The sequence below is a fragment of the Drosophila teissieri genome, chromosome 3R (genome assembly GCF_016746235.2).
Source record: "Drosophila teissieri strain GT53w chromosome 3R, Prin_Dtei_1.1, whole genome shotgun sequence".
Taxonomy (NCBI): domain Eukaryota; kingdom Metazoa; phylum Arthropoda; class Insecta; order Diptera; family Drosophilidae; genus Drosophila; species Drosophila teissieri.
Genome location: NC_053032.1, coordinates 2469965 through 2493571, shown reverse-complemented (window position 1 = coordinate 2493571; position 23607 = coordinate 2469965). Strand labels below are relative to the sequence as shown.

The 23607-nt window shown below is 44.0% G+C and overlaps 1 protein-coding gene across 1 annotated transcript in view; it reads left to right on the top strand.

Moving 5' to 3' along the window:
• The window catches only part of LOC122621349 (piezo-type mechanosensitive ion channel component), an 831372-nt gene that overhangs the window by 178488 nt on the left and 629277 nt on the right, over positions 1-23607 (top strand). The window contains exon 5 of the mRNA XM_043799189.1: positions 15789-16336. Within this exon, the coding sequence (XP_043655124.1) occupies positions 15789-16336 (548 nt within the window). The remainder of the gene's footprint in view (positions 1-15788; positions 16337-23607) is intronic.

Here is a 23607-nt window from a genome sequence, read left to right as displayed (position 1 = left end):
AAATGTAAAAAATGTTTTCCTTAATCGGTAACTTATATCTCATTGAGTATTTCGATAGTCTTTTTTTTTCTTTAATATTGTCGATTCAATCAGCTGTGAGCATCCAAAATCAACATATGTTTCAGCGTGCAGCTCACTGAGCTTTCACCAAATTTTACCAAAAATTGCACCAAAATTTTATTTTGTAAACAAAAATTTAAAAAAGTGATTTTTAATAAATATTAAGGCTTGTATTGACGATGAAACTTTTTGTTTGTGGTCTGTGTTTATATGTTGTAGATTAAAGCCCTTGTTAATGTTTACTCTACTCCAGCCTCCTTAATTAGCCTAACCTACAACTTTTATAGATCAGAACTTTTAATATTCGCCGTTATTCGGTCCACGATAATTTTTTAAAATTAGAATGATGTCTTGTGATCGTGAAATGTCAAATATTTTTGTCTAGTTTTGTCAACTTTTAACAATAGTATGCTTTTTAGGTACCATGTCTGTACAAAAGCGGGTACTCTTTAAGGCCGTTGAAAGTTATGTTTTTGATAATATTATTGATGTCGAATTATATAATGAAGTAAAGGTGATAGCCATACGAAAAAAATAGCTATTTTGTAGCAAAATTGGTTCAAAAATGTAAGCAGAGCAGAATTATTATGAAAAAATTTGAAACCAAAAATATGAACTATTAAATGATGCGCTCTTACTTATTGATACGCCATCGACTCCAGGAAGACCTGAAAAAACCTTTACAGAATGTTCCATGAATGTTGATGAAGACTTTTGCAAACTTGTGTCAGAAAAAAATTCCATTTGAAAAAAATTACTGAATATTTTAATTTTTTTTATATTATAAGAAATTAACCTTTAACTGGGCGGATCAAATGAAATTATCGACATTTCTTATGTTTAATTTAGTAAATTGTCATATTTTCTCAATCATGTACTTAATATATAACTTATAAAAAAACCCAAAAAATATTGATTTAAAAAATTTTTTGATATCAAAAATATATATATATATATATAAGTTTAAAAAAATGTTTTATTTAATTTAACCTAAAGGTACATATACAGTCTACTTAAAAAAATTTCAAACAAGTTTAAAAAAAAAATGCTTAAAAGATATGAATTAAACGCCGCTACATGATCCTTTTTGACCACTGTGCGCCTGTGTGTCACCGGGCCCGTGCGTATTATTTTGGCCACTAGGGTTAGCTGGGTTCATGCCGCCAGTGCGTAACCGGGCATTTTCGTATGGTTTTCCCAACAGTGCTAGGACGACGGTGTCGTAACCGGGCCCATGCGTATTTTGTAGGCCATCAGTGTTAGCTGCGATCGTTCTGTCTACGAGCATTCATTCAGGGCACTTTCGCAAGGTTTTCCCGAGCAAGATTTTACCACATATAACATTATGATACCCCTCTTAACTGCCTCTAAGATAAGAAATTTATCTGAAGAGGATCCTGGGCGGACTGAGACGCCGATCCCAGCAAGAAGCATCCTTACAGATTGGCGCTCGAACAGGGACTAGTTGGGGAAAATATGGCGAAAGTTCCAACCATCGTGATGTAAGGAATCACTAGATCATTTTCGATTGACCATCTGGTATTGGAAAATTTTGTCAGGGGCATTGAGAAAGAGGTAGTTGCCAAACATCGAGTAGCCTCAAGCTGAATCTTTCTAATAAATCGCAGGAAAGAAAATATATACATGAGTACACTGAGAGAAATTTGAGAAAAAAAAAAAAATATGCCCGCCATAGACAGACCCACGTGCGTTAAGCAGACCCGAGACGGTCACGTGATCACCGCCGCCGGGTATATAAAAACGGACAGCCGTCAGAGAGAACATTCGTTCGCGAGAGCTCAAGCTGTCAGCATCGTACCAGACCAAGCCTAGTAATCATTTATTCATCGTCGGGAAATACCATCGAGAACCGCGTGCAAATTAAAACGGAATTTTTTTCCAAATTGTGAACCACGTGCAAGTTAATTTAAAACAAACTTTACTTGTATCCGGTCTTAAGAGTTTTGAACAATTAACATGGAAGTAGCGCATCGGTCGTGAGAATACGAATCCCGTGGAACGGTGACCATCGAAATAATATCGTATTAACATCGAGAATCCAATCCAGAATGTCGCGCAACGAGAGTTTGGCTTAGATCCTTACGTAATGGGAGTAAAGTAGATTTCGGTTCGTCGGAAACAAGAACTCGAGGCCCTGACAGCCACGGATAGACTTGTCGCCGGAAATCCAAGACCAGCTAGCGAAAATGGAGACAGTATACGGGAACTCCGTTACTACCGAGCAAAAGTCGCCGCTTACCGTCGTGGTCGACCAGCAGCAGGAAGAAGGATCCGGTTACTATACGAGGGACACGCTCGGCCTACCAAGGACCGCTTCTGCTCCTAGCATTGCCACGCTACTACAAATCGACGAACGCCAGTCGCGATCCGAGGGTAACTCCTGCGCGGTCCTGGTGGACAAAATGGCCAGATGGGGGAATTACTTTCGATGGGTCCGGCGACCCATTGCGATTTATTGAGCATATCTAAGAGAGAGCAGCCACGTATCAGGTCGATCTACGATCTCTACCCCAAGCGATTCCAGTCCTACTAGTCTGAAGAGCCGAAAGTTGGTTTCAAACGAGCAGACTCCAGGGTATGGTGCTCGTGGCTGTTCCTTCTGGAATCTTACACAGCGACGACGGGACCACGGATATCTCAGCAAGGGACGCCGTACCAAACGTGGAGCGCGCGGCTGACCCTACCGAAATGCTACGAGGCAACGAGGACCTCCTGGGGGCGCTCACAGTTAAACCAAACACTAGCACTAGACAGACACGAAAACCCCAGGACGCCGCCACAAGAGAGTCCCAACAGAGCTGGGCTTCGGCCTTGCCCCCGAGAAACGAGGCGTTTCGGCAGCAAAACCCTTTTCGTCAACACCCAGGATCTGCTCTATTTCAAACGACCAGGAAGGTCCGATTTCGTGCATGAACCTGGGTCCGACCGATCGCCATCGGTGAATCTTCAAAACTAGGAAAGCCTAGCCGTAATCGACACCACTCCGGACGTGGTAGTCGCGCCAGAAATGCTAGATCAGCGGGTGAGTGTTTTCCTTCAGACTGAGCTAGGCAAATTCGATCGTCTAGAGGGCACATCCCATATTGCTGAGCACCACATCGTTATGAGAGATGACAAACCCATCAAGCAGCGTTACTACCCGAAAAATCTGGCAATGGAAGCGGTTATTAATAAGCAGGTGGATGAACTATTAAGCGACGGGCGGATCGAACCGTCAAAGAGCCCTCATAGCGCACCCATAGTGCTCGTCGGTAAGAACACAGGTGATACCCGTATGTAGACCATCGGCAACTAAACGCGCGATCCTTACCCGACGCCTACCCATTACCCAGAATCCATCAAACCTCGAACGTTTGCGAAACGCGCGGTTTATCTCAACGCTCGGCCTTAAAAGCGGATACTGGCAGATCCCCGTTGCACCAGCCAGTCGCGAATATACCGCTTTCACAGTGCCGGGGAGAGGCCTCTTTCGTTGGAAAGTGATGTCATTCGGGTTAAGTTCTGCGCCCGCGACGTTCCAAAAAGCCCGTGATAGTGTCATAGGCCCTGATATGGAACCCTCGGCATTCGCGTATCTAGACGATATTATTGTCATAAGTATGACTCTAGACGAGCATATCGAAAACCTTCGCGAAGTCTTTAGGCGACTTAGGCAAGCCAATCTGAAACTCAATCGAGACAAATGTAGTTTTTTCCAACGGAGCCTGAAATACTTAGGGCACGTGATCGGTGAATCCAGTGGCTAATCATGCAAAAGTATTACTGGCCCGGTCTCTTCCGAGAAGTTACCCAGTATGTACGACGTTGTCCCTCTTGCCAGAAATACAAAGTGAGCCAAATCCAAGCCCGCCGGTCAAATGTTTACCCGCCAAGTCGAGGAGCCGTCAGTGTAGTCTGTGCGGATTTCATGAGTCCATTCCCGCGCTCTCGCCACGGAAATACTTCGTTATTGGTTTCTTAGATGCGTTTACTAAGTGGGTGGAGTTGGTCCCGCTTCGAAAGGCAACCACACCTCATCTCGAGCGATCATTTCGAGAGAGGATTTTAAGCCGCTTCGGTATTCCCCAGACCTTCGTATGTGACAACGGGACACAGCTTACCAGTAGGTCTTTTAAAACGTTCTGTAAGAACCTCGGAATGGGACTCCAACACACAGCCCCCTACACACCACAACAAAACCCAACGGAGAGGGCAACCAGGACAATAAAAACGATGCTGGCCTTGTACTTGGATGGAGCAGAGCAAAACACTTGGGATGAACTACTGCCCGAACTTTTACTAGCCATAAACACGAGCATTTCGGACACGACAGGATTTAGCCCAGCCTTCATAGTGCAAGGAAGAGAACCAAGATTACCTAATACGCTGTACAGTCAAGCCACACCCGACCAGTCCTCGAACCAGCCACCTCCTGCAAAGAAGGCTGAACAGATGCGGGAGTTGTTCCAGATCGTCCGTGACAACAGCGAACGAGCAAAGAAGACACTACAACCTCCGCCGACGGGAATGGCGATCTGCCGTGGGATTCTTGGTACTCCTTCGCCGGCACGTCCTATCCAAGGCCTCAGAGGGATTCCAAACTTGCGGCTAAATACGACGGGCCATACAAGGTCCACAAGTTCCTGTCTCCTAATCTCTTACAATTACAGGTACCCGGAAGTCGAAGCCGACGCACGGCCGGCCTGAGCGACCTAAAAGCATACCATCATGACGACACCGACGACGAAGAACAACAAGATGTCTGAAAGAAAGCCGCGTCCTGAGTAATGGAGCCACTTGCTGGTAGTCGCTCCTCGCAAGGGGAACTCAGTGGCGAGAAACAATTTTTTTTTTAATTTTAGAGAAAATTTATTGTTATATTGGGGCATACCAATGAATTACATAGGGAGAAGATAGGTTTAGACTAGCAGATCGCACTCTTAGGTGGGCGTGGCAATAAGTTTTTTGGCAAATCGATAGAAATTTAAAAGACTAATACAAAAATGAAAAAAAATCCAAAACATTTTTCAAAAGTGTGGGCGTGGCAGCTTTGGGCGGTTTGTGGGCGTTAGAGAGGGCGTGGCAACATTAATCGACAAACTTGCGCTGCTTCTATGTCCCTGGAGTCTGTATGCTTAATCTCAACTTTCTAGCTTTTGTAGTTCCTAAGTTTTCGACGATCATATGGACAGACGGACGGACAGACGGACATGGCCAGATCGACTCGGCTACTGATCCTGATCAAGAATATATATACTTTATATGGTCGGAAACACTTCCTTTTGCCTGTTACATACTTTTCAACGAATCTAGTATACCCTTTTACTCTACGAGTAACGGGTATAACTAAGCACCCTTTCCCCACAGCACCATGAGTTCCAGAGACCCGAGGCGTCAAGCGGCAGGCCCAACCGACGACGAGGTCGACGAATTCACCCGCCAGATCGACGAGGGCCTGCAGCGTTCCATGGGGGGCCTCCCGATTGACTCGCGGTGGCAACAAGAGGTGATCATACCGGAAGTCGAAACCACGGGAATCTCCATCGAGGACGTACTGTACCTTTGCGTACCACCCGGGGAGCAAGTTGGCAGCGCGAGTGACCTGGACATAGCGCCAGACGGCAGATTCGGAGTCCGAAAGGCCCAGCACCGTAGAGGGGCCCAGCGCTGCCGCAAGTCCCTGTGGTCCCTTGATGCCGATCTCACCACCACGCTACGAGGACTTCTCCAGCGCCGACGAGTCCAACACCGAGACCAGAGCAGCCGGGGCAACCACCCAAGCAGTCGAGACCATCGAACTCTCAGACTCGGACGACCGCGGCACTCCCTTGTGGAGGGAGACACAGCCACTCCAGACGACGCCACCACCATCGTACCAGGAGCTATTTGGGCCTGGCCCATACGACAGCCCTCACACCATGGCCAAGAGGGAGCAGACACCGTTCCTTGGTGTCGCCGCACGAGGAGTCGGAGGGGGCTCCGGTCTGGACTCACTGCTTGAGGGCCCCAGCCCCAACGGGCTAACCCTCCTGCCCAGAGCCCCGACGGCATCCCACCACCCGGCGAGACCAATCGTTCCCGAAGTGCTACGGGACCCGCGACACCTGCCCATCCTGGACGCTCACACCTGGAAACCACTCAACAGGCTGCCAGGATGTATACAACAACCCGCCGCAGACGCCCGCAAGATGGCCCTAGCACCTCCAGCCAAGCCGCCAGGGCACAGCGTTCACGCCCGGGGCTCGAACACACGCAACACCACAATGCCATACGCTCACCGCGACACGACAAGGGAGGAAATACGCTGCGGAGCCGTGCGCGAAGACATATCCTCAGCCATCAACCCAAGGTCCAGTCGACGTCGCCGAGACAGGCCACCAACCAGCAACCAGCAACAGTAGATGTAGCAGAACAGTCAGCACCCAGCATGGTAGTGGCTTCCGAAGACTGGAGAGTCAGATACCGACGAGTCTGCGGGATTTGGTCGTCCACCTCTTGACCCAAGCGCGAGACAAGGACGAGTGGACGCGTCGGCATTCAAATTTGCCCCCGCCCGAAGTAAGGGAAGGGTGTGAAGAATCCCAATTTAACATTTTGTTATTATTTAAGTTAATCCTGTTCACGAAGAACATCGAATTGTTATGTAAGTTCTTGTTAAGTTCATTAAGAATATATGTATAAATTACACGACACGATAAGCTAGATTCCCGCCGAAGCCAGAAAATACTGAAAAAAAACAGAAAATAATAGACGGGAATTTTGAGCAGGAGAACAAACAGACACACTAGGGCGGGTGAATTGAGTTTTGGCGAGGACGCGGCGATCAGAGGAACACAAAAAAAGGAATACCTAAAAAGTAGGAACCCAAAGACAACGTACAGGAGCATGAGGCAGCGATCCCGAACCGGATATGAAGAAAAGAACACTGGCGACGGCAAGCAGGGTGAGCATAATGAGTGCGACAAGGAAAAACAGGGGAAGACAAAGAGTGCTACGACGACGGTACCGCATGTGTGTAGCCGGGCCCGTGCGTATTATTTCGGTCACCATTGTTAGTCGCGATCGTGCTGCCTGCGAGTACTACGGGCACTTTCACAAAGTTTTCCTCGGCAGCGCTTGTTACGACGGCGCTGCCTGTGTGTAACCGGGCCCGTGCGTATTATTTTGACCACTAGAGCTAGCTGCGGTTATGCCGCCAGTGCGTAACCGGGCATTTTCGTAGGGTTTTCCCAACAGTGGTGTGTCGCATGTGTGTAACCGGGCCCATGCGTATTTTGTAGGCCATCAGTGTTAGCTGCGATTGTGCTGCCTGGTAGCATTCAGGGCACTTTCGCAAGGTTTTACCGAGCAAGATTTTACCACATATAACATTATGATACCCCCCTCAAGGATCCTGGGCGGACTGAGACGCCGATCCCAGCAAGAAGCATACTTACACGGTAGACCGGACTCAATATTTCTTTGTGGTGGTAATCATGGTAATTCGAGATAGGTGGAATCACTGATTGAGAAGCTAGTGTAGACAAAGCGAGGAGTTCCCCTTAGGCAGCTTACCACCAGCGGCTGTCTTGCACTTTGGTGTATCCTCAAAGGCTGACGGCAGAGTGCGCGCGAGATGCGAAGCGAAGCGAGAAGCTATGAGCAAAGCGAGAAGATGACAGAGTGAGAGCGAGGCGAGAAGCAAACTACATTGCTCTCTTTTAGTTATAAATGTGAACGCGATGGATTCGGACGAAGAATTTTTCGCATCAAGCGCAACTATAAACTTTCTATTAAAAAAAAAAACCGGCGTCCACCCCTTAACACCAACAGAAATGAAAAAGGCAAATTCAACAATTTGTACAATGATTTACGAAACTACCCAGATAGGTTCTTTAACTATACGCGTATGTCTATTTCGAGTTTTGATTATATATTAAATAAAATTAGTAGTCGTTTGAAAAATTGCCCAAATTTTGTTTAAAAATTTGAAAATAAACGGTAATTAAAGCACAGAATACAACAAAACAATAGTACGCTCTGAGCGAGTTTTAGCGATAAAAAGCGAACGAGCATCGAACGAGCAAAGAAGACACTACAACCTCCGCCGACGGGAATGGCGATCTGCCGTGGGATTCTTGGTACTCCTTCGCCGGCACGTCCTATCCAAGGCCTCAGAGGGATTCCAAACTTGCGGCTAAATACGACGGGCCATACAAGGTCCACAAGTTCCTGTCTCCTAATCTCTTACAATTACAGGTACCCGGAAGTCGAAGCCGACGCACGGCCGGCCTGAGCGACCTAAAAGCATACCATCATGACGACACCGACGACGAAGAACAACAAGATGTCTGAAAGAAAGCCGCGTCCTGAGTAATGGAGCCACTTGCTGGTAGTCGCTCCTCGCAAGGGGAACTCAGTGGCGAGAAACAATTTTTTTTTTAATTTTAGAGAAAATTTATTGTTATATTGGGGCATACCAATGAATTACATAGGGAGAAGATAGGTTTAGACTAGCAGATCGCACTCTTAGGTGGGCGTGGCAATAAGTTTTTTGGCAAATCGATAGAAATTTAAAAGACTAATACAAAAATGAAAAAAAATCCAAAACATTTTTCAAAAGTGTGGGCGTGGCAGCTTTGGGCGGTTTGTGGGCGTTAGAGAGGGCGTGGCAACATTAATCGACAAACTTGCGCTGCTTCTATGTCCCTGGAGTCTGTATGCTTAATCTCAACTTTCTAGCTTTTGTAGTTCCTAAGTTTTCGACGATCATATGGACAGACGGACGGACAGACGGACATGGCCAGATCGACTCGGCTACTGATCCTGATCAAGAATATATATACTTTATATGGTCGGAAACACTTCCTTTTGCCTGTTACATACTTTTCAACGAATCTAGTATACCCTTTTACTCTACGAGTAACGGGTATAACTAAGCACCCTTTCCCCACAGCACCATGAGTTCCAGAGACCCGAGGCGTCAAGCGGCAGGCCCAACCGACGACGAGGTCGACGAATTCACCCGCCAGATCGACGAGGGCCTGCAGCGTTCCATGGGGGGCCTCCCGATTGACTCGCGGTGGCAACAAGAGGTGATCATACCGGAAGTCGAAACCACGGGAATCTCCATCGAGGACGTACTGTACCTTTGCGTACCACCCGGGGAGCAAGTTGGCAGCGCGAGTGACCTGGACATAGCGCCAGACGGCAGATTCGGAGTCCGAAAGGCCCAGCACCGTAGAGGGGCCCAGCGCTGCCGCAAGTCCCTGTGGTCCCTTGATGCCGATCTCACCACCACGCTACGAGGACTTCTCCAGCGCCGACGAGTCCAACACCGAGACCAGAGCAGCCGGGGCAACCACCCAAGCAGTCGAGACCATCGAACTCTCAGACTCGGACGACCGCGGCACTCCCTTGTGGAGGGAGACACAGCCACTCCAGACGACGCCACCACCATCGTACCAGGAGCTATTTGGGCCTGGCCCATACGACAGCCCTCACACCATGGCCAAGAGGGAGCAGACACCGTTCCTTGGTGTCGCCGCACGAGGAGTCGGAGGGGGCTCCGGTCTGGACTCACTGCTTGAGGGCCCCAGCCCCAACGGGCTAACCCTCCTGCCCAGAGCCCCGACGGCATCCCACCACCCGGCGAGACCAATCGTTCCCGAAGTGCTACGGGACCCGCGACACCTGCCCATCCTGGACGCTCACACCTGGAAACCACTCAACAGGCTGCCAGGATGTATACAACAACCCGCCGCAGACGCCCGCAAGATGGCCCTAGCACCTCCAGCCAAGCCGCCAGGGCACAGCGTTCACGCCCGGGGCTCGAACACACGCAACACCACAATGCCATACGCTCACCGCGACACGACAAGGGAGGAAATACGCTGCGGAGCCGTGCGCGAAGACATATCCTCAGCCATCAACCCAAGGTCCAGTCGACGTCGCCGAGACAGGCCACCAACCAGCAACCAGCAACAGTAGATGTAGCAGAACAGTCAGCACCCAGCATGGTAGTGGCTTCCGAAGACTGGAGAGTCAGATACCGACGAGTCTGCGGGATTTGGTCGTCCACCTCTTGACCCAAGCGCGAGACAAGGACGAGTGGACGCGTCGGCATTCAAATTTGCCCCCGCCCGAAGTAAGGGAAGGGTGTGAAGAATCCCAATTTAACATTTTGTTATTATTTAAGTTAATCCTGTTCACGAAGAACATCGAATTGTTATGTAAGTTCTTGTTAAGTTCATTAAGAATATATGTATAAATTACACGACAGTTATTATTTAAGTTAAAACCTATCGAATAAGCTAGATTCCCGCCGAAGCCAGAAAATACTGAAAAAAAACAGAAAATAATTGACGGGAATTTTGAGCAGGAGAACAAACAGACACACTAGGGCGGGTGAATTGAGTTTTGGCGAGGACGCGGCGATCAGAGGAACACAAAAAAAAGGAATACCTAAAAAGTAGGAACCCAAAGACAACGTACAGGAGCATGAGGCAGCGATCCCGAACCGGATATGAAGAAAAGAACACTGGCGACGGCAAGCAGGGTGAGCATAATGAGTGCGACAAGGAAAAACAGGGGAAGACAAAGAGTGCTACGACGACGGTACCGCATGTGTGTAGCCGGGCCCGTGCGTATTATTTCGGTCACCATTGTTAGTCGCGATCGTGCTGCCTGCGAGTACTACGGGCACTTTCACAAAGTTTTCCTCGGCAGCGCTTGTTACGACGGCGCTGCCTGTGTGTAACCGGGCCCGTGCGTATTATTTTGACCACTAGAGCTAGCTGCGGTTATGCCGCCAGTGCGTAACCGGGCATTTTCGTAGGGTTTTCCCAACAGTGGTGTGTCGCATGTGTGTAACCGGGCCCATGCGTATTTTGTAGGCCATCAGTGTTAGCTGCGATTGTGCTGCCTGGTAGCATTCAGGGCACTTTCGCAAGGTTTTACCGAGCAAGATTTTACCACATATAACATTATGATACCCCCCTCAAGGATCCTGGGCGGACTGAGACGCCGATCCCAGCAAGAAGCATACTTACACGGTAGACCGGACTCAATATTTCTTTGTGGTGGTAATCATGGTAATTCGAGATAGGTGGAATCACTGATTGAGAAGCTAGTGTAGACAAAGCGAGGAGTTCCCCTTAGGCAGCTTACCACCAGCGGCTGTCTTGCACTTTGGTGTATCCTCTAAGGCTGACGGCAGAGTGCGCGCGAGATGCGAAGCGAAGCGAGAAGCTATGAGCAAAGCGAGAAGATGACAGAGTGAGAGCGAGGCGAGAAGCGAACTACATTGCTCTCTTTTAGTTATAAATGTGAACGCGATGGATTCGGACGAAGAATTTTTCGCATCAAGCGCAACTATAAACTTTCTATTAAAAAAAAAAACCGGCGTCCACCCCCTTAACACCAACAGAAATGAAAAAGGCAAATTCAACAATTTGTACAATGATTTACGAAACTACCCAGATAGGTTCTTTAACTATACGCGTATGTCTATTTCGAGTTTTGATTATATATTAAATAAAATTAGTAGTCGTTTGAAAAATTGCCCAAATTTTGTTTAAAAATTTGAAAATAAACGGTAATTAAAGCACAGAATACAACAAAACAATAGTACGCTCTGAGCGAGTTTTAGCGATAAAGCAGGTTGCAAACTGCTCTCTCGCTTTATCTCTTGAGCTCGCAACTCGCCTCGCTCTAACTCTGACATTTTTCGAGCGATTTCACTTAAAAATGCTTGCAAAGCTTTATCGCTCGTTCTCGCCCAAGATTATCGCATCGCTTCGCTTCTCGCGCGCAGTCTGCCGTCAGCCTAATAGCTTAAGGATATAAAACTGCGAATCTATCGCGTAATGGAGATTAACAGCGCACATAGTGTGCACCATTTTATCTCACAGCCAAAAAGTAATCTTTGGCTACTCAGGCTTTATTACCTGACGCCGTTTGTTTAAGAGGCATACAACATTAGTGCGTCTATGTTTTTTGGTTTAGACCACTGTACGAAGACACAACTTCAAAACTTAATAGCAAACTTAAACTTTAATAGCAAGAGCGCACTCAGCACGCTTAGAACTTTGAATATTGTGTGGGAGAGCGAGAGATCGGATCTACCGTGTAGTTCATGAGCATACAAAAACCACATTAAACAGCCCTACGGAAAAACGCATAAAAAGGAGAGTAGAGTTCCCCGACTATCTAATACCCGATACTCAGCTAGTGGAAGTGCGAAGGAGAAATTTGAACAAGAAAAGTTGTTGGCGGCTTGTGGGCGTTATAGTGGGCGTGGTAATACGATATTTGGCAAATCGATCAGAATTAACAATTGTGGGCGTAGCAGCTTTAGGCGATTTGTGGGCGTTCGGGTGGGCTTGGCGAAAAGCCTGTATTTGCAAACCGATCAAAATGTATAAGACTAATAATAAAATGAAAGAATATTAAAACATTTTTAAAAAGTGTAGGCGTTGCAGTTCTGGGCGGTTTGTGGGCGTTAGAGTGGGCGTTGCCACATGAATCGACAAACTTGCGCTGCGTCTATATCTGTACAGTCTGCATGCTCAACTTTCTAGCTCTTATAGGTCCTGAGTTCCTATAGTTTCTGACGGACGGACGGGCAGACAGACATGGACAGATCGACTTGGCTATTGATCCTAATCAAGAATATATATACTTTATATGGTCGGAAACGCTTCCTTCTGCCTGTTACATACTTTTAACAATTCTACGAGTAACAGTGTAGTGTCCAGTGTACCAGAAATCAAACAAAAATTATTATCATGTGTAAAGACTCAGCCAAGACGTTGGTTAATGGAAAGCTCGTAAAAAAATCTGCGAGACAGAAGCCATAAGTACTAGATGTTAAAGCTCGCTTGGCTCGTCGCCTTTGCAAAGAGTACAGCGAGCACGGGGTCATTCTGATTTTTCTACTCTGAGACGACAGCCGCTCTGAAAAGAACAGGCGACTAAAGTGAAGTAAAAACACGTGAGGTTTTTTTTTAAATAAAACAGAAAGTGTAGTAAACCGAACAGGGAGACATCTTTTGAGTGCGTAAAAAGCACGGAATTCTCCGCACTTCGATTCCTAAAATTTGTAAGAAGTGTATAGTGTATTTGCAAGGGCAGGTAAATAAGAACACGGAACAGCGTTATTTTGTGCAGAAACTGACCACAAGTTCTTTAAAGAATTGAGGTACTGTTTGCCGGCATTTTTACCCGCCTATGTGCCAAGCCACGCGGTGTACATATGTATGTTCAGATTGACGCGGGTGCGCTGGTACATATGCTACACACATATGCATACACATATTTATGCATAGGCGCATAGAAGGAAAAGGAAGCCAGAAAACGTGGAGGAATCAGATAAAGTACAGTAGAAGATAGAGAAGTAGAGAAAAATCGCTGATATAGGGTGCCTTATGCACTCCGATAAAGGATCCAAGAGAAAGAAAGAGAAAATATTGAAACGGAACGAACCAGGGATGTTGCTGTTGCCTACAGCCGTATAAGAAAACAATAAACCTTAATTCAGTATATTTTTGCTAAATATTAGTTTTAACTTAGTTTTAGAAATGCCTTAGAAATGTAAAGTAAAATATATATATAAGTACGTATATAAAATTTTTTTAACCGGACAAGAATATTTGAAGTACGAATTGAAAAGAAACTGAAATTTAAGCAAAATAATGAATGATGGAAATTGAAAGAACTAATTGATAATAAAGATTGAAAGTAATTGAAGAAGAATCATTGAACAAGAATTGAAGAAAAATAGTCGAACAATAAACAAGAATATTGAAAGTGAAGATTAGCTTATAAATTATGATTGATTACAATTAGATATATAAATATTATTCTAACTCGACTCCAGCAATGGTGACATATACCCTTACTTAATTAATACTACTTAAGTAATATCTTATAATTTTCTACATACATACATACACCTAGACACATACACACATATCCATACTTTATCAACCCTTAATTTACAGTCACAATGCAGTTCATTGGGCCCAACGAGCTTCTCGCCGACAACCATGAGGTAATAAATAAATAATCAAATTTAGGTTAAAATATAAATAGTAAGGTTAAAGAGTAAAATTTCTGGAGTAAAAGTTTGAATTTCTTAGGAAGAATAACATGACCGATATTTAAAATTTTCTTTTTGAACAAAATGCACTTAAAGTAAAACCTAAAGCAATATCATAATAAATAAAAAAAAAAATAGTCTAAAAATTATGCCTAGCGAACGAAATAAGATGAATATGAATAATTTTGGTTTTGTGAGCTATATTAATTTGATACTTATAATATGATTTTGTAAATAAATAATAATCTTTCCTATTCCAAAGGTCGGGAGGGTATAGAGGATATAGATTACTCGAATCACTACCATCTCGTTCACTTCCCAACACAACGCGGTCCCCTAATTCTCTCCTATCGTTTAATCCGTTTTGGGGAATTCGCTAAATTCACATTTTTTTTATTTTTCTTATTTGGATTAGAGTAGTTTCCGTCAAGTGCACTTATCTTTTTATATAAATGGTGGGCAACGGAGATTATAGGGATAGGAGAACCCCGACCCCAATACCGGCGAGCTAAGCGCACAGCGCAGCATAGTGCACGAAACCCCGATTCCCTCTCCAGCCGAGGCTGTAACCGAAAACAAGCAACAGCCCTACTATATACAATATACGTAGTCATACAATTCATTATAACGGGTATAACAAGAGAGAATGCTAGCCGACTTCCCCCCAGTTACTTAAAAAGTGGAATTGCGAACCAAAACTTTCTACATTTTCCGGAAAATCAATGGAAATCGGGGAATAAAATAATAAAATGACCAAAAAAAATAAAAATTTGGGCGTTTTAGGTTTGGGCGGTTTGTGGGCCTTAGAAAGGGAGTGTCAAAAAGTTTTTTGGAAATTCTAAAGAAACCTACAAGACATATATGTAGAAAAATGAAAAAATGTCAAAACATTTTTAACAAGAGAGAACGCTATAGTCGAGTTCCCCGACTATCTGATACCCGTTACTCAGCTATTTGCAGTGCGAAGGAGAGTCTTCAGCACATACAGTTTTTGGCGGTTTTGTGGACGTTAGAGTGGGCGTGGCAAAAAATTTTTTGGCAAATCGATAGAAATTTACAAGACTAATACAAAAATGAAAAAATATCAAAACATTTTTCAAAAGTGTGGGCGTGGCAGCTTTGGGCGGTTTGTGGGCGTTAAAAAGGGCGTGGCAAAAAGTTTTTCGGCAAATCGTTAGAAATTTACAAGACTAATACAAAAATGAAAAAATATCGAAAAATTTTTCAAAAGTGTGGACGTGGCAGTTTTGGGCGGTTTGTGAGCGTTAGAGTGGGCGTGGCAACATTAATCGATAAACTTGCGCTGCGTCTATGTCCCTGGAGTCTGTATGCTTAATCTCAACTTTCTAGCTTTTGTAGTTCATGAGATCTCGACGTTCATACGGACGGACAGACGGACGGACAGACGGACGGACAGACTGACGGACAGACGGACATGGCCAAATCGACTCGGCTACTGATCCTGATCAAGAATATATATACTTTATATGGTCGGAAACGCTTCCTTCTGCCTGTTAGATACTTTTCAACGAATCTAGTATACCATTTTACTCTACGAGTAACGGGTATAAATAGAAATAATTTTAAATGTATTTATTAATTATTTTCAATACTAATAATAATAATTATATTTGTGATCTATTTTTAGAGCTGCGGACTAAACCTGGAACAAATTGGTTTTGTTCATCCCCAAAATAAGGACAGTCAGCCTTGGATTCCTTTGACTGTGAAAACTGGATTCCTACTTGTGTTTTGGGTAACTTCGCGGCAATATTTTAGAGAAAAATCTCTGGCTCAGCAGAAAAGTGACTTACTGCAACAAATCTTTGGAACTCATCCCTCTCGCTCAAAATATCTACCTTATGAAAAGTCCAAAACCCCCCAAATCTGTATATATATCTTAAAAAGCGCATCAAATTTTATAACGCGGATATGGATGTGGTTGTTGATATTTTTAATTTTCTTATGTGCCATGATTGATCGTACCATGACTGGATTTCGAATATGCTACATGTCACTGTTTTTACTGTTTCTGATGATTTTCCAAATGTCTTTACAGTTGTGGATTAGGTTTCTTTACGGATTCTGGATGTTTTTAATTTTTTATGCAATGACTATACTAACAGCTATTTATACCTATCAATTCGATAATTTTGACTACTATTGGGAGAAATTCCTCAAAGTACAGCCAACACTGTAAGCTAAAATTCTATGAGTATGACATAAACTAACAGGGATGATCTGTTAATAAGTACAGCTTCGGACAAAATCCTTTAGCGGTTCTTAACACTTATAACGGATTTGTTTGAAGCGATTTCATTCAGTGTCAATGCGTTCGATGGTGCCATATTGTTGGAAATCAATTTTTAAACACAATTTTCAATGCTTCATTGTTTACTTTTATTTATTTTCGAGCCAACTTTTAAAATATTATATATTAAAAAAAACAAGAGAGAACGCTATAGTTAAGCTCCCAGACTATCTGATACCCGTTACTCAGCTAGTGGAAGTGTGAAGAAGAGTCTTCATCACTGACAGCTTTTGACGGTTTGTGGGCGTTAGAGTGGGCGTGGCAAAACGTTTTTTAGCAAATTGATAAAAATTTACAATACTAATACAAAAACAAGAGAGAACGCTATAGTCGAGTTCCCTGACTATCTGATACCCGTTACTCAGCTATTTGCAGTGCGAAGGAGAGTCTTCAGCACATACAGTTTTTGGCGGTTTTGTGGACGTTAGAGTGGGCGTGGCAAAAAGTTTTTCGGCAAATCGATAGAAATTTTCAAGACTAATACAAAAATTAAAAAATATCAAAACATTTTTCAAAAGTGTGGGTGTGGCAGTTTTAGGCGGTTTGTGGGCGTTAGAGTGGGCGTGGCAACATGAATCGACAAACTTGCGCTGCGTCTATGTCTCTGGAGTCTGTATGCTTATTCTCAACTTTCTAGCTTTTATAGTTCCTGAGATCTCGACGTTCATACGGACGGACGGACGGACAGACGGACATGGCCAGATCGACTCGGCTACTGATCCTGATCAAGAATATATATACTTTATGGGGTCGGAAACGCTTCCTTCTGCCTGTTACATACCTTTCAACGAATCTAGTATACCCTTTTACTCTACGAGTAACGGGTATAAAAATATTAAAACATTTTTCAAAAGTGTGGGCGTGGCAGTTTCGGACGGTTTGTGGTCGTAAGGGTGGGCGTGGCAAAAAGTTTTTCTGCAGATCGATAGAAAATTGCAATACTAAAAAGAAAAGTGAAAAAATATCTAAACATTTTTCAAAATTGTGGGCGTGGCAGTTTTGGGCGGTTTTTGGGCGTTAGAGTGGGCGTGGCAACATGAATAGACAAACTTGCGCTGCGTCTATGTCCCTGGAGTCTGTATGCTTAATCTCAACTTTCTAGCTTATGTAGTTCCTGAGATCTCGACGTTCATACGGCCAGACGGACAGACGGACAGACGGACGGACATGGCCAGATCGACTCGGCTACTGATCCTGATCCTGGGCCGGACAGCTTTCGGCGGTTTGTGGGCGGTGCAGAATGTTTTTTTGGCCAATCCATAGAAATGTACAAGATTAATAATAGCCGACATTCCCGAATCAGTAACTCTTTACTCATGTAGTGGAAGTGCTAACCAGAAGTTTAATTTGTAACTGACGCAGTAGGTAGTCCCCTGCCCTAGGACGGATTCCACAAGGAGGAAACCGTAGATGCAGACAAAAATATTAATAATGGCAATTTAAGAAAGGAATCAAAAAGTGAGTAGAGTGTTAGTGCGTGAAATGGAGATTGGAATAACCAAAAAAAATTAATTATACAAGCCAATAGTATGGCCTAATATATATAATTAAATAATCGCAATACTCATATGTAAAAAAAAACAAGAGAGAACGCTATAGTCGAGTTCCCCGACTATCTGATACCCGTTACTCAGCTAGTGGAAGTGCAAAGGAGAGTTTTTGGCGGTTTGTGGGCGTTAGAGTGGGCGTGGCAAAAGTTTTTTGGCAAATCGATAGAAATTTACAAGACTAATACAAAAATGAAAAAATATCAAAACCTTTTTCAAAAGTGTGGGCGTGGCAGTTTTAGGCGGTTTGTGGGCGTTAGAGTGGGCGTGGCAACATGAATCGACAAACTTGCGCTGCGTCAATGTCCCTGGAATCTGTATGCTTAATCTCAACTTTCTAGCTTTTGTAGTTCCTGAGATCTCGACGTTCATACGGACGGACAGACAGACGGACAGACGGACAGACAGACGGACAGACGGACAGACGGACAGACGGACAGACAGACGGACGGACAGACGGACATGGCCAGATCGACTCGGCTACTGATCCTGATCAAGAATATATATACTTTATATGGTCGGAAACGCTTCCTTCTGCCTGTTACATACTTTTCAACGAATCTAGTATACCCTTTTACTCTACGAGTAACGGGTATAACAAGAGAGAACGCTATAGTCGAGTTCCCCGACTATCTGATACCCGTTACTCAGATGGTGAAAGTGCGCCGGACACACAACACTCACAGTTTTTGCGGTTTGTGGGCGTTAAAGTGGGCGTGGCAAAAAGTTTTTTGGCAAATCGATAGAATTTTACAAGACTAATAATAAAAATGAAAAATGATCAAAACATTTTTCAAAAGTGTGGGCATGGCAGCTTTTGGCGGTTTGTGGGCGTTAGGGTGGGCGTGGCAAACCGATAGAAATGAAGGAGACTAACACAAAAATGAAAAAATATCGAAACATTTTTCAAAAGTGTGGGCGTGGCAGTTTTAGGCGGTTAGAGTGGGCGTTAGAGTGGGCGTGGCAACATGAATCGACAAACTTGCGCTGCTTCTATGTCTCTGGAGTCTGCATGCTGAATCTGTAGTTCCTGAGATCTCGACGTTCATACGGACGGACAGACGGACGGACAGACGGACGGACAGACGGACATGGCCAGATCGACTCGGCTATTGATCCTGATCTAGAATATATATACTTTATATGGTCGGAAACGCTTCCTTCTGCCTGTTACATACTTTTCAATGAATCTAGTATACCCTTTTACTCTACGAGTAACGGGTATAATAATATTATATTTTACTGAATGATTACAATATTATTTCTTGAGAAGAACACCGACCGATTATAATTAGGCCTCAAACTGAACTCTGATAATTACTCTGATTTGATTGACGTTCAAGCCTCGGTGTCGAGCTTTTCTAATATGGACTTTAGACTTTAGGGATCTGCTCAAATGAGGAGAGAGAGCTTTTGAGTTGCTGACTTTTAATTGTCTTTGCATTTCTCTTGGATTCAAGTGCATTCGCTCTTGGATAAAAGTGCTCTTAGATTCTTATAATTTTGTTTATTGCATTCTAACACTTCTGTTTTTCGGGATTGCGAGTCCGAGCTTTGAACGTGGGAACCTGACGATGGTGCAAGGGCTTAAGCAAGGAATGTTTAAATTAGGCAACGGATGTTTAGTCTACCAGTGGGTGACTTATCAGGAGTTTGGGTTTTTCCACTCAACCTTGTCTTGAGGATCATATGACAGTCTTATTCTTATCTGGTATCTGTTGAGTACATCCAGAGTAGTGTAGGGTGTGTTTGGGTGTACATGTTGTATGTGTGTTGTGTAGGCATGTGCTTAAGTCTTAGGGACTTATGGATATGTCACTATATATATATATAATATATACCAGCTAGTACAGTGTTAAAATAAGGAATTTAATTTCGGAGTTGATTAATATCAAAGAAGAGACATTAGATGTGGAGCTCTGGTAAGCCTTGCAAAGTCCAATGAACAAAATACTTTCAAAAAAGATCAGATGGTATGAGGAAGTAGCGCTAAATAATTTTGTGTCGGCCTTAAAATGACCAAAAGGCGTGACCATTAGAAACATGGATGTCCGAACATAGCAAAAGCGTTCAGGGAAAAGAGCTTATGAACTTTAGAAGAAACTGACCTGGATTCGATAAACCAGGGTTAGGTTAGTAAAAAAGCCCTAAAATAAGAATAGGCAGATGGTCTCAGTATCGTGGGGGAGGAACTACTCAACCTCCGCTTCCAATGCTCATTCCAATTTCGAATATGAATGGATGGCCAGGATTCGATTTCCTCTACCCGATAATGGGTAACTCATTCAGGCCGGGTAACTTTGAGATTCCCTAAATTACTCAAAACCGTATAGGAGTTCCAAGTGGAACCAGGGTCACCAAAATCGAGATTGGCAATGGAAAAGCTGTTATCACAACAATGGAACAGAAGTTATAACAACAACAATCGCAGAGCGCCTATTAAAGTATTTGACTACGTGAAGCAACTTAAATGCTTTTGCACTCCATCAGATCTCGATCAGAAAAGCAATTCAGTACGGAAACGGATGGAGCTACTTAGGTTCAAGCTCAGCAGCAGCAAAAATTGAAACACGAGCTTTCCAGATCTTTCCTGGCGCCGCTATATGCTATCTGTCATATTTGCCCTAAATTCTGTTCTGGCAAAAATTCTATAAAAAAATGCAGCTCACAAATTTTATGCACATGCATTAAAAGCTCGGTTTAAAAATGTTGCTGGCTTTTAGGCTGAAATACGTTTACGTTATTTCATATACCCCAAAGATCGGCTCAAAGCTTTTATGATCTGTAGCATGCTTCTTGGCCAAAAAAATGTATTTCGCAGCTCTTCAGTCGCCACTACAAAAGCCCCCCAGTAACATCTGGCTTGGCTTTGACTCTCAGGCGCTATTCCTAACGGCGGTCGCCTTAACGTCTGCTATAAGTCCAGGCCAGAAATAATAACGTCTAACTCTCTCAATGGTCTTGTGTATCCCACCTGCGAACTATCATGCTATCATCACGTGAAAGTATTTCAGGAACCAATACCTTAGGTACCCAGAGTTTCCAGGCATATTCATCGTGCACCTGCTCTCCTGTCAAATGCTCAGCCTTCCGATAAATGCAATCAGGAAAATTCTTCCGATTTGCACTCACCTTCTGCACTAGCTCGGTGTATTCCACTAATTTAAAGTGGTCGGAGTTTAGATCAACGAGAACTTCATCCCGCAAGTCAATTGCAGCTATCTCGTCATTTTTCACCCTAGACTTTGCGATGCTCAATCTTCTTTTTTTTCAGAGAATTGAATATTATTTATTGAATCTTCCCTTTTAAGGGACTAACAATAAGTTTTCAAATCTTATTTTAAACTAATTAATTATAATTTTATAAAATGATTTGACTACGTGGCCTAACAAATTTAACGCTGGGCTGGTTGGTCGGTGCAGTCGGCTTTGGCTGCGTACTTCAATAAGTTTTCTTGCAAGGGGATTTGGATGTGTGGCTAGTTTTTCCTTGTATTTTACAATGTTACGTCATCGGCTTGTGGGATGGGAGTGTGGTTCATGCTTCAGCTTTGCTTGTTTAGGGTAAACGTAACCTGTTTGCATTTTTGTTCGTTTACTCGTATGCGCCTATCTGCAAGCCAATGCTCTACACATGTTAAATGGCGTGCTAGTTGCATCGTAGCTTTTACTGGGCATCTGGATCGACTCAGTATTGCGGTATCGACAGCGAATGTGGATGTTGGTGATCTGTTGGGATGTCTGATGATGATGACTGATACGTAGAAGCAGCGTTTTTTCAAGTAGCTGGGACATACAGCTAAGTAAACTTTTTGGCCTGTATGATGATTTTAGTGATTGCATTGTAGAGCAAGTAGATTTTTAGAACTGCACACATTGGGAGCTCAATGATCATTTTCGGGGTTATGAAGTCGAAGCCAGGTGATTTTCCAGTCTTCAGTTGCTCTTTAATGACTTTCGTTATTTCGCTTGGCCGAAATTCTATGGGATCTTGTGCTGCCAAGTCAGATGCAGTTAAGGGTGGAAGAGTGAATGAGTTAGTGGCTGGATTTGGTTGGAATACTTTTTTCAGATGATCAGCGAAGGCCCTTGGTCTGTCCGTGTCACTGCGAGAGCAGTTTCCGGTAGAGTTTCGGAGGGGTACTACAGTTTCTGTTGGTGCCTGTAAGTTCCTGTGGGCTTTCCATAATGAGTTTTTAGTGCTGTTGGGCGTGAGATTCTCAATATACCGTAGTTGTGCGTCCTCTTCTTCGTTCTTAAGCGCTTTGGTAAGTCTGCGAGAAGCTGATTTTAGTCTACGCTTTGCGCCAGGTGATCTGTGCTCCTGCCACTGCCTTCGAAGTCGTCGTTTTTTATTGCGTGCGTGGGTGACTTGTGGAGTTGACGCTTTTGCTGCAGCGACTAGTGATGATTCCAGGTCACCAGTAAACTGATCAATGTCTTGCTAGACCAAGGGTCTAAAAAGGTCGGTATGGGAACAGACATATTTTTTGTACCTCTCCCAGTTAATCCTGTTGCTTGTAAGCCTATACGGCCGCTCGATGGGTTGCAGTTGGTGAAAAAGACGAAAGAGTACCGGACAGTGATCAGACGAAAGTTCTCGAAGTGCCTCAGCTGTAATCATTGATTGGGATATCCTTCTGGTAAGGGCAAAGTCGATCAGATTTGGAAGCTTCTTAGGATCTGCTGGCCAATATGCAATATTCGATCTCGAGCTGAAGCCACTCGTTTGTTTAGACGTCTCTTAAGTTCCTTGTAAACAATGCATCCTCCCCAGTTGGCGGTGTGTTGTGTGTTGTTCACCACAGTTGCTGCATTGTTTTATTGAATTTTTTGAAGTTTTTCTCCTTTAGTGCCGCGATAATTTCGGATGTGGTCACTGATGTCTCTATCCCTTTAATGACAACCTGCACAACCTGCACCTGCACAACCTTTGGCACATTTCAGCTGGTAAGTGTAGTAATTCTTCCCAGCTTCGTCCAGGTACTTGTTCACTGATCGATGGCTAGCCTCATCCTGAGTCTGCACTTTCGTTTCTTAGTAAGAGGTATAACATGGAACTTGTTTTCTCCGATAATTACAGCTACACTCCTGCCCAAATCGGGCTTTTGTGCTTTTTTTCCTGCTGATTGAAAACGAAAGATGCAATCAGAGATAAGAAGATCTCATTTTAAGCAGAATTGATAAAGCTTTCATTCTGCATACTTGATTTTGTTGTACTATGTTTCCCCATCGACCTACGAGGGTGGAAACTAATATTTTCGGGGTGTCGTATAATTCTGGGCAAGAGTGTAGTTTGTTAACCAGCGCACTTGAGGTTCTCCCGTATGTACATATATTGGTGGCGGCTTAAAATTCTTCGGCTCCTGCTCATTGATTGGATGCACTTCGCAGTCATCCTGTAGTGCAAACATATTCGAGCTTGTTTTGCTATTTACAGCGTTGGTGCAATTTATTTTGGGCTGATTGCCAGTCTGCTTGTGTGGAGGGCTCAACTTTCGCTTGATTTGTATGTAGCGATCCAGATCTGTTTGACACAGTTTTTGGTTTGTTTTGGCTCTTGTCCGTTTTGGCTTTCCAATGTCGCGGTGAGAGCACTTTTTGTTGTT